This window comes from Pelobates fuscus, chromosome 7 (genome assembly GCF_036172605.1).
Source record: "Pelobates fuscus isolate aPelFus1 chromosome 7, aPelFus1.pri, whole genome shotgun sequence".
Taxonomy (NCBI): domain Eukaryota; kingdom Metazoa; phylum Chordata; class Amphibia; order Anura; family Pelobatidae; genus Pelobates; species Pelobates fuscus.
Window position 1 is genome coordinate 116461351 of NC_086323.1, and position 12075 is coordinate 116473425.

Consider the following 12075-nt stretch of genomic DNA (forward strand, 5'->3'; position numbering starts at 1 on the left):
CTCAGCCTTGGAGGTGGGGCCAGCCGCAGTGAAGCCAGCACAGCGTGGTGAAAAAGGTGAGTAAACTAAGCCTTTTTACTGAGATTGGAGGGGAGAGCAGTTAACTAAACAGCCACTTCCATGACTATAGTGTCAGAATTATAGGTGTTCCTGACATTATAGTGTTCCTTTTAAAGTAAATGTGATTTTATGTTTATTGCATAGTAACTGAACCACTATTAAAATGTTCCTGTGATATATTGGTGCGAAAGAGAAATCAGTTGGCAGCTTATATGCAGAAAATAGTTGCTGCCAAAATATACTACTGCAACAGCTATGTTAAAACAAAGGAGTGGCCAAATTTTATTTTTAATACTGTGACAAACTCCCTTTTTCCTGTGAGTTTGCCACAAGTCCTTGGAGGGGCCTGCTTGCCAGCCTCCTGCCCACAGACTATGGACCCTGTAAACTGTGATATAAAAGTCTCAGTTTGTCTATTTGAATTATATGGTTCGGTAACTGAACAGCCGCATGAACCGGAGACCATCCTGGACCTTGTTAAGCTTCATTGATACATCGTTGCAATCTCCACTGCAGTGGTCTGTGTTCATCTGGGTGGCCGCAATTTCTATGGACGACCACGAGGTGGCGGCCATCTTGTTCGATTGGACCAAAATCGCGAATAGACTTCAGGGGGACTTAGCCGCGAATGCCCTGGAACTATTTTCAGCATGAAAACTTTGCGGTTCCCAGTCGGTCCTCCAGCGGCACTTAGCTGCGATTCTATGAAACTATTTTCGGCTATGGGACCATGCCTGCGGTTGGTAAAAACTATGACTTCCAGGAAATATCTAAACCCCTTAATTGATCTGGGTGATTTTTGGATATATTGGTGACCCAGATAAGGGCTATCAGGGATAGCTACATTTGTGGGGATATAATGTGTTTTGGGGTACTTTGGAACTTTTTAGAAATATGTTTTTTTCTGCCTGGAGATAGAGTTAATACAGTATCTGATTCAATTATTTCCCAGGCCGAGGAGAGGGATTGTATGTTTGTTATAGGAGTGTCATACATTTAATCACTTTTCTTATTGGTCTGTGTCTTTGTGTTGGAGTCCCCAACAAGGTCCATGTGGGCGTACTGCTTGCATGGGGACTGTCATAAAAGGCCAGTGTGGCACCATTAAAATTCAGTCCTGCTTTACCCTCAACATAGAGCCTCGCCTCATGTTTGTAGGGACCTGCTATACAAGTTATATCACTAGCTCTTATAAGAGCTCTACAGCTATACTCTCTTGGAGGAGAGGCCAGGGTGGGAAGGGACAGCGAGAGCCCCAGCCAAGCTACGACGGCTAGGGGGCTACAGTACTGATGGTGTCTGGTTAAGTGCTTGGAGCCCTCGGGGAGCACTAGGAGCAACGATTGGCGGAGACACCCGTTCGGGGTGGCAGGCAGTCCATCCCCAAAAATACTTTTGTTGTAAATGCTGTGTAAAAAGAAAGACCACAATTGCCCACTAAAAAAGTCACCGTTAAAACCAGCGCTGTTCTTCACTTTGTTTTGTTTTCAAACATGACAAGTCCACATAGACAAAATAGTGTCTATAGATGTTTCACTGTAATTCATCATATTGTACAAACATAATTATGATGTGAAACGGACTAGGCACAGGAAAATCCGTGCATTACTGATTATAATGAACAGTGATTCCTGTGTAGGTTATAATATGATATTCACAAATGCTCTTTACCTCATCTTTTTGATTTGAGATTTAATTCCCTCTCTTTAATCCCCATTGTCTTGTACCTTTTACTCATATTCATTCACCCATCTATAGTGTTCTAGAATAAAACTTTACTCTACAATTCTTTACTGATAGCTGTCTTCTTAATTTATCTAAACGTTCTGCCTTAACCAGTCAACCTTGCTTTTATTAATTGACATGCATACTTTGAGATATTATCTTCCTTCTGTTTTGATATATAAATTGGCCTATTTGATACACCCACGTGGTACTTACTCATGTAGTATCCATGTCATTGGTGTAATGCTTGCTTCCTCAAGCTTGTTATGCCTTAGTATGACTGTATGAAGATTTGTTGTATGATTAAATGCAGTTTCCACAATATCTTCAATCTCATTGTTTTCAAGATAGATTTCCTAAAACAGAAATTAAATGGCAAATAACTCTGGTTATAAGTAGGATAATTCTTGTCTCAAAAAATATTTAACTGATTAGCAAACTATATACATTTCCTTGTTTATGGAAAAAATCTGTAACTAGGCATTTAAAGCAGCACAGTCACTTTTGTTTTTTTAATTCTTTATTTAGGGTGTATTTAATTTTCATAAAACATGGATGTGCATACAACATAAAGTGTTAATATTATAGGAATTAACAGTACACATTATTACATGCATTTTGAGGCATGGAATAGCTATTTGGGCCATACAATAATATACATTATGCATTAGGATCATAACTTGTAAACAATACTGAGCCTAACCTTGTCTTAGGACGATGGTGTTAGAAAAGAGAAAGAGAAAAGAGAGTAACCAAAGAAGAAAGGAAAACATTGACATAGTCGGGTACGTGAGTGGGGTACCCCTGTTAATTTGGACTTTTGAGGTTTTTTTTGTATGAAGAAATGTCAATACAATTCAAACTATATTGAAATAGGTCTACCTTCACAGTGAGTATAGTGCCTATTTTGTATCTTTATTTTTGCAGGTGTTACAATAAACAACACCTGTATATGAGAGCGTTTCACAAAATAGTGACCGTATTGTCTCAGAAATCCATCAAATTTTTCATTATTAACCAAGGATTATATATCCATGCTATTTTGGGAAGGCCTTGACAGTGCTAACTTAGACTCCTAGCATGAAAAAACATAGTTGATAGACCAATCCAGGAAATTGCTATGTAGATTACGATGCATTATCTGCAAGGCATATGTTATCATAACCCCTAACCAGTGGCATAAGTGTTGAGGGGGGTGTATCTGAGCAAGGATTAACTGAACATCTTATACAAATAATACTCTGAGTAAGCTCAACAAAACTCGGATAAAAAATAAAGTTGTTAGATGCCACCAAAACCAATTCATATATACCCTGAGGCCAAGGTTATGGTTGACCCAAAATTTAAAAAAATCTAAATCTAAACTAATGTATATACAATTATGTCACAGAGACAAGTCCCCTTATAGTGGTGATGGGAGTCACATTAGCTACATCCCAGATGAGAGTGGGAGGAATTCCCTTTGGCTTTTGTGTTCCTGTCCCAACTCCGAGCACTGATAGAAAGGTGGTAGCCTCTGCCACATTGGTAGCCTGAAACATTTTCCCCTTCTTTGCAACTGTAAGCAATCTGAGTGCAGACCAGTGGTATGCTATGTCTGCCTCCTGGAGCTGTTTTATCATGAATGCACCTGTGTCTTCACTTCTTAATCAGGGGTGAATCTTTGTCTTTGTAGGGCTGCTATCATGGGACCAAACAGGTAGAAGTCCGATGGAACAAGATCAGGACTATAGGGAGGATTCTTTAACACCTCAAAACAATGTTTTTGCACAGTATGGGCAGAGGTGTGCGGACATGCATTATCATGCATGATCAAAATGCCCTTGGATAGTAGTCCTCTTCATTTAATCCAAATTCCAGGCTTCAGCTCTGCAGTGAGTATCTCACTGTAATGAACAATGTTGATTGTTGAACGTTTTTTTGATAGTGTTCCAATACTGGCCCTTGAAAATCCCTGAAAAATCTAAGTTTCCAGCTGATGTTTGACTTTTAAACTTTTACTTTGTTGACGATTGAGGATTTTTCCATTTAATACTCTTCCATTTATTCTTAGGCTCGTAGTGATGAATCCATGTCTCATCACCAGTAATGATTCTTTTTTAAGAAACTTTTATCTTCTTTCGAGTATTGGTCCACATTTTTAATTCCGTATGTCCAAATGCTTCTGTTTATGCACTTAGTTGTTTCTGTACCCATCTCGCACCAAATTTTCTAAACCAAAGTCTGTCGTGGATTATTTCATAGGCAGAGCCATGGCTGATTTGCAAATGATTTGCCACATAATCCACTGTCAGTCGTCTATTCGACAGAATCATTCCACGTACATGCTCAATGTTGTCATCAGTCGTGGACAGGCATCCAGCTCCTTCTTTATGGCTGACCCTTGTGCGACCTTCCCTAAACTTCTCTATCTATTCATACACACTTCTTTGTGATAAAACACTTTTCTCCATACTGCGCATAAAATAAATATTGGCACCAGGCACACCCTCAGACCACAAAAAATGTATCACTGCACACTGCTTTCCTTTCATGCAGATCACTAGTGGGCCAGCAATTTGTTTATTGCAGCACAGTTACAAATGAACTGAGGTAACCCATTCACACCTGCAAACTAGTGACTGGGGAGACCGTGACCTATAAAGGAAAGCCGTGATGAGTGCAGCTAACCAAAGTTTTAATATAACCAGAGTGCAGCTAGTTTTTGACTGACCCTTATAAATCTGGCATGTCAAATACAATTCTCAACTCCAGTCTTAAGTATACTTCCCATACACTCCCATCACACACCTAGCTTCCCATGCACAACTTGCATATTGTGATCAGACATGTAGCTTCCCATGGACAACTCCCATTATAGGCATGACGCTTTTTATTCAACACATATATCTCTATGCACAAACAAATCCCATTACAGTTGTGTAGCTAGAAACACATTTCCATCATAGACATACACCCTGGCAGAGACTGAGTGAAATGTTGAGGAAGAGCAACAGATAAGGAACAGGGGATGATAAGTAAAAGAGTTAAGAAAAACGGACAAGTACAAGATAAGATAAATACAGATGAGACTGTAGGCGAGAGACAATAATAAAAAAAAAGAAAATACTGGGAGAAAGTAGGAAGACCAGAGGGAGAAAGAGAGTTGTGTTGCAAACTGAAACATGAAGGGGCAGTAAACTGTTATTTTGCTTATGGTTGCAAAAAACCCTGTGTCGTGAGTTGTGACCATGCATCAAATATCAAAAAGCCATTTGGAGCAATAGATTTACATTTCTACAGATGTAATTGTTTAGATTAAATCTTCTAATCTGTTGCACATTAAAACTTCTAAAAAGAAATTCCAATACTACTACTGGCAAGTCTGTAAACATTTTACGTTTATAAGATTCCCTGCAAGAATGCCTTATTTCACATATTTGACTTAATAGAGATAAATATTGATGTACCTCAATAGTTGCAGGGAGTCCTTGTGGAATGGTCCGGAATTTATTTCTGCCTAGTCGCATGTAAATCAAGCTTTGCAGGGGCCTGAACGCCAATGGGTTGACATTAGCCTCACTTAGTAGATTACCTTCTAATTCTAGAGTAGCCAGGTTCTTTAGATCTGGAAAAATATGGATTTTTGAGTAGCATTATATATTAAATGTCCATGTACTGAATATAATTCTGCGTTTTTTAACCCACCCTTGGTAAAAAAAAAAATCTATATATTTTCTGAACATGTTACAGAAATATTTGCATCTAATTCATAAGTTTTGCCTTTCTCTTTAATATTCCTGTGTACAGTAACAATATGCTGCAGGGGTTTAATTTTCCCATTGTAAACAAACTGATATATGCACCATCATAGCTATAGTTTTAACCCCTTCAGTACTGCCAATGTTAATCATAGGTTGTGAACAGAATGGAGCAGAACCATTCTTATCTTAAATAGATAGTGCATTAAAAAAAAATATGCAAAAACAATACATTAAAACATTATGTCAAAGTTCCTGCATTTGCTAGTATACCCCTTGGCTTTGCATCTAAGGTGTGAATGCCAATCGGACCAAGTAGTGACTGAGTCAATTATGGTGCTTGTATAACTTTGAATTATCGCTGAGCTTATATCTTAAAGAGACCTTATAGTCACCAGGACCAATGCAGCCTAATGCGTTTCTTTTGGACATATAGCCTGTCCCTGCAGTCTCAGCAGAGTAAATGCTGCCTTATCTGATAGAAGTCGGTATTTACAATGCTGCCTAACGCCAGTTTTAGTTGCTGTCACTTTGTTCCTGCAAAGATCGCAGGAACAATGTAAAGTGTCTCCACAACTCTCCAAATCAATGAGGAAAGAAATATAAGTTAATTTCTTTTTTTTTTCTTTCAAACAGGGAGAGGAGGCAATGATATAGCTTGTTACTAGGAAACTATATTATTATTTTACATAGTTACATAGCTGAAAAGAGGCTTGCGTCCATCAAGTTCAGCCTTCCTCACATATGTTTTTGCTGTTGATTCAAAAGAAGGCAAAAAACCTAGTCTGAAGCGCTTCTAATTTTGCAACAAACTAGGAAAAAATTCCTTCTTGACCCCAAAATAGCAGTCAGATGTCTCCTTGGATCAAGCAGCTATTACCCCAATAATTAGAAATTATATCCCTGAATGTTATGTTTTTGCAAGTATTTATCCAATTGCAGTTTAAACATCTGTATGGATTCTGATAAAACCACCTCTTCAGGCAGAGAATTCAATATCCTTATTGCTCCTACTGTAAAAAATCATTTTCTTTGCCGTAGAAGAAATCTCCTTTCTTCCAGCCTAAATGTGTGACCTATGTGACCTATGTGTCCTATGTATAGCCCTGTTTATGAATAGATGTCCAGATAATGGTTTGTACTGGCACTGGATATATTTGTATAATGTTATCATATCAGGTGCCGTTTTTCCAAACTAAAGAGATTTAAAAATGTTAACCTTTCTTCGTTAATCTAAAATGTTCCATTCCTTTTATCAAATTTGTAGCTCGTCTCTGCACCTTTCTTTAGAACAGGTGCCCAAAATTGCACAGTATATTCAAGGTGTGGTCTTACCAGCGATTTATAAAGAGTCAAAATTATATTTTCATCCCGAGAATTTATGCACCTATTTATACATGACAAAACCTTACTGGCCTTAGCAACTGCAGATTTACATTGCATATTGCTGCCTAATTTGTTCTCTATAACAATTCCCAAATCCTTCTCGTGTGTTGTTATCCCTAATTCACTACCATTTAGGGTGTAAGTTGCTTGTCCATTCTTGACCCCGAAGTGCATAACTTTGCATTTCTCTACGTTAAATTTCATCTGCCATTTTAGAGCCCAGTTCCCCAATCTTTCCAAATCCCTCTGCAGCAAAGCAATATCCTGCTCACATTTTATTACTTTACAACGTTTTGTGTCATCTGCAAACACTGAAATATGGCTTTCAATGCCTATTTCAAGATCATTTATAAATATGTTAAATTGAAGCGGTCCCAAAACAGAATTCGTCTAAGGCAAAGAAAAGGTTTTTTTTTACTGTAAGAACAATAAGGATGTGGAATTCTCTGCCTGGAGAAGTGGTTTTATCAGAGTCCATACAGATGTTCAAACAGCAACCAGATGCATACTTGCAAAAACAATATTCAAGGCTATAATTTTTCAATCTAGGGTAATTTCTTAATCCAAGGATAAATCTGACTTTCTGGGGTCAAGAAGGATTTTTTTTCTTAGTTTGCAAAATTGCAAGTGCTTCAAACTTTTTTTTTTTTTTTTGCCTTCTCTTGGATAAACTGCAAAAAACAAATGTGAGGAAGGCTGAACTTGATGGACGCTTTTCAGCTATGTAACCCTAAGGGACACCACTTACCACTGCATTTTTTTGAGTCCCCAGCCAGAGGCAGTGGATTCGGAATTTTGCACCCCCCTGTTCTGGCGCCCTAAGATGGCCGCATGTACCGCCTAATTGATGCCCTGATCCTGATTCTGGGTTATTGCATAAAAGTTTTGCTCATGCAAATGTTTCTGTAGCACACAAGGCAGTAATAGTTAACTGGATGGCAAGTCTGGATATTAGCTGGTTCTGATGAAGGCCAGGTTGACACTCTCCATTTTCCAACTTGTCAGCCACTGCCATTCACCAGTAATGTGCATCACACATTAACAAGCCCTCTCTTCTACCTCACTCCCTTCATGTATTGATTTATGCCTTCTAAAGTTGGAACGTATGGTTAACTTATAAGATAAGTTAGGTGATATTTAGTATGTGATTTCATATTTGTGCAGTTGTTTACAATGTTTTGCAGAATACATTATAGTAAAATAACTTGTGCCAAACAACACAAATCATATTGTAATGTGTCAAGAACTGTGCTTGTAATACGCTCCAATCTAGAGACAAAAAAAGCATGTGTAGATCACGTGGACGTAAATGTCTGTTTCCTTCAGTACACAAAGAATGCACATTGTTTCAACTATATTTGTTGTTGTGGTACCTTTAAAGCTGTCCTCCTCAATTCCTCTGATCATATTGTCATTCACTTTCAGTTCCTCCAGAGTAGATGGTAATTTAGGTGGGAAATGGACCAGCAGGTTCCCATCCAAGTACAAACGTTTCAAATTCTTTAGTGACTTTGAGTAAATGCAGAGTAACAATCATTAGAGCACAATATAAAATTACATGGGTAAGTTAGTAACTAATGTATTTAACAGTCTTGTCCTACAGGAAGCCAGCATGCTAGCGAAATTTTTTTATGGTTCTTTCATATTAAGTATCACATTTTCTACAATATAGGCCATGTCATTCTATAGCTTATTGCCGAGATCATATTTGCATCCAAATTTAACTTCATTAGCATAATGCATTGCCTAGCAAATCCTATTAAAAGGACAATCAAGTGATTTTTTACCAGTATGTGTGAGTTCAAAGCCTTTGCCACCAGGTTATAGAAAATGTATGTATGGGAAAACCCAACACCGATCACAGCATAAACTATTAATCTGAAAACATCCTCTAATAGAATTTGTGACCAGTCATAATTCTCTGTAGCTCTGATCTCAATGCAGATATGGAAAGGTCATAGATATTTAGATGTGTTAAAATATTTTTTATATGTTTTTGTAGTGAAAAAATAATATAGAGAATAAAACTCCAAAATGTGTAGTATCTGCATATGCATGTGATGTTTTCTCAGACTATGTGTAACTAAAAGTATTAAGGTGATAGCCATAAATACAAGTCAAGTCAATTAAATGACATGCATAAAAGGTATACAAAGCAAAAATACAATATATCTCCTATTTGTGTGAACAATAAACAGTTTCTTATGACCAGCCCCCACCACCATGATGATCTGGTTATATGGCACTGACAATGAGCTTGATCCTCTATTGGAAGATACATAGGAGGCTGACTCAATCACACTGTACCTATTGTTTTATTGTATATAGGATATTCAATTTATAGTTTAGCCAAATCTTACCTTAAATGCTTGTGTGTTTATTTCCATAGATGTGAGGTTGTTTTTGCTCAGATCAATTCTTTCCAAGTTAGGCAATCCGTTAAATGCACCATTTGGAATAGACGTTATGAAATTTCCTAATATCAAAAGGGAAAACCATAATTTTTTACTGCAGGGCTGCATCTATTTTTGCTATGATTGATGCTTCACATTTGTATGCACTACTTTATGTAATCATTTCCTTCCAATGTTCTCATTTAGAGTATTGGAAGTCTTAATATGATAAATTATTGTACTTGCCATTTAAAAGGATAAAAAACACAGCATTTTATTTTATATAGATTGTTGCATTGTGTCAACGCTTTCCAGAAATAACCGCTTAATTATACTGTATTATTATTATTATTAAAGGGGCACTATAGCCACCCACGTAACTTCATATCAATGATGTGGTCTGGATACAGTGGCTCTGTACTTTTAAAAATACAATGTTTACATTACAGGGTTAAGTCCGGCTGTAGCAGCTGTCATACTGCCTGGATTTACCTTCCATCAGCTCTTCTTTTACAGGAGCTTTCCTTACCTTTACTCTTTCCTGCTTAATATGTTAATATTAGACTAACTTGCTTATACCTCAAACACGAACACTCTCAAACCTTTTTACTACCTAACACTGACAAAGCTTTTTGTTTATTTAATGCAGTCCAAACCCATGAAAAATGAATATTTTATAAAGATGAAACTCTTGACTGCTGGAATTTCATTGAAATTCCAACATAATCAAAAGATATACTGAGGCAAAGTATTACTTTGTCTCAGTATTTTTTTCTACACCTGACACTTCTAAACATTGGGCGAAGCTACCGCAGTCTATAAGTGTCAATGTTCTAGCTGTCACCAGTGACAGCTGCAGAGATATTTGCTTTATATATGGAGATCCTGGGGTCTTGCAGGAAAATCCATAGATCTCAAAGCTGTATTCTAGCGCCAAGAGCGGAGGGTGACCATGGCAGGTAAAAGAAAATATCATCTTTACCTGCGGCCATCAGACCACCAAAGGCAATGTCACCATCGGAGGTCTTTGCATATTATGCAAATTATCCAGATGGTGACAGTGCCACTTTAAAAAAGAATTGCCGTATTGTTTTCATGGCTCTTGTTGATATGAATTCTTAATCTGTGGCACAATGAAGAATAACAAAAAGTGTGTTGCTTACCTAGAAGATCCAAGCTCCTTATTTCCGGATCTGAAATTGCCGGTATTTGTGTTAGTTTAGCATTGGAGCAGCTAACCGTGATTTCAGAGATGAAACAGCCAGGTGGTAATGGAGGATGATGGATCTCTGTTGGTCTGCGTGATCCTGGAACACGTATCTGTGCAACCCTGAACACATCTCCTCTCAAATGATCACTTTCATCTTCATCATCATAATCTTCATCTTCCTCCTGTTCACGCTCTTCTCTTTCCCTCTGTTTTTTTTCCTTGACTAACCAATTCAGTTCCTCTTCTCTCTTATCTTCTTCCTCTTTTCTTTTTTGTTCTTTTTCCATTTTACGAGTCTCTTCTTCTTCTATTCTTAATTCCTCTTCTTCATTTGCTTTTCTTATTTCTTCCTGTTTTCTTTCTTCTTCTTTAGCTTCCAACTGCAGTCTTCTCTGCTCATCTTGCTTGCGTGTCTGTTCCGCCTTTTTTTTCTTTGCCCTTTTCTCTCTGATTCTTTCTTCTTCTTCTTCACGCTCTTCTTCTTCCCGTCTTAGTAGTTCATCCATTTCTTGTTGGGTTCGTGGGGAGTTCCCAATAAATACTTCACTAGGATCATTGGGTGCTGGGGAATCACCAGAAAATTCAAGGCTATTGTCCACTGAAATACTGTGAAAAGCTTGAATAGGAAGGTGACCCAACACAAAAGAAGTGCACAGGAAGCAATGGTATAAGGACAAAAGATTTGTTAGTGCTATTGAACATTGTACCCAACAAACTCATTTCAAATTTCCAATTAAAAGCAACTAAAAGACATGTCCTTTACTTTAAAGGCTTATTTAAAGCCAGTTAGATTTGTTTCATGAACAGAGCCAGATTGGGAACAGAAAGCAGCCATAGAAAAGAAAAAAAATATTCCAGCCCTATAGTTCATCATGTCACATAGGGTGTTTGTATGTTTATATTTATGTGCTTTTGGGATCCAGATGATCCATGGTATTACAGTGCTGTAACACCCACTCTCCAGGACAACCCATATCTGTTGGGATTGGTCCTGCTTTGGGACACTTCTTTGCGCAGGGCAGTCCTCCATGCCGATATCAGAATATCGGCACCAGTGCGTTAATGGCATAGTTGTGACAAATATATGTTAAAAAGCATGCTCCACATAAATAAATCAGTGGCACGCACACACACAAGCTGACTACAGACAAGCTCTCTGATACACAAGTTGACTACAGAGAAACTCAAAGACATACACAAAAGCTCTCTAAGCTACACAAGCTCACTGACACACATAAGCCCATTACAGACAAGCTCACTGACATGCTGACACATACAAGCTCACTACAGACAAGTTCACTGACACATACAGAAGGTTTTTGACTCACACAAGCTCGCTACAGACAAGTTCACTGACACACACCTACAAGCTCACTGACACACTCGCACTCAGTCATGGGCTGCTGGGTAATATACAAGTACCTGTAACTGGCAGTAGGCAGTCTCAGGGCATTGTAAAGGGTTCTTCTTGAAGTTCTTCATGTTCCTGTGTGAAAGGTTAGCTGGCTGAGGCTGGGGGTGGAGCTCAGTGCAGGGGTTTGCTCCTGCCAGACTGACCCTG

General features: G+C 38.1%; 2 protein-coding genes across 6 annotated transcripts in view; one reads left to right on the forward strand and one right to left on the reverse strand.

Moving 5' to 3' along the window:
• Window positions 1-12075, forward strand: part of CENPP (centromere protein P) — a 348698-nt gene that overhangs the window by 251282 nt on the left and 85341 nt on the right. The gene's annotated exons all lie outside the window — the stretch shown is intronic.
• Window positions 1-12075, reverse strand: part of ECM2 (extracellular matrix protein 2) — a 60859-nt gene that overhangs the window by 12263 nt on the left and 36521 nt on the right. The window contains exons 4-8 of one of the 2 annotated variants that reach the window (XM_063426477.1): window positions 10468-11076; window positions 9272-9387; window positions 8285-8420; window positions 5235-5392; window positions 2002-2141 (exon numbers count right to left, since the gene is read on the reverse strand). In XM_063426477.1, coding sequence (XP_063282547.1) covers window positions 2002-2141; window positions 5235-5392; window positions 8285-8420; window positions 9272-9387; window positions 10468-11076 — 1159 coding nt within the window. Of the gene's footprint in view, window positions 1-2001; window positions 2142-5234; window positions 5393-8284; window positions 8421-9271; window positions 9388-10467; window positions 11131-12075 lie in introns of both variants that reach the window. The other variant, XM_063426476.1, reaches the window with a different exon arrangement.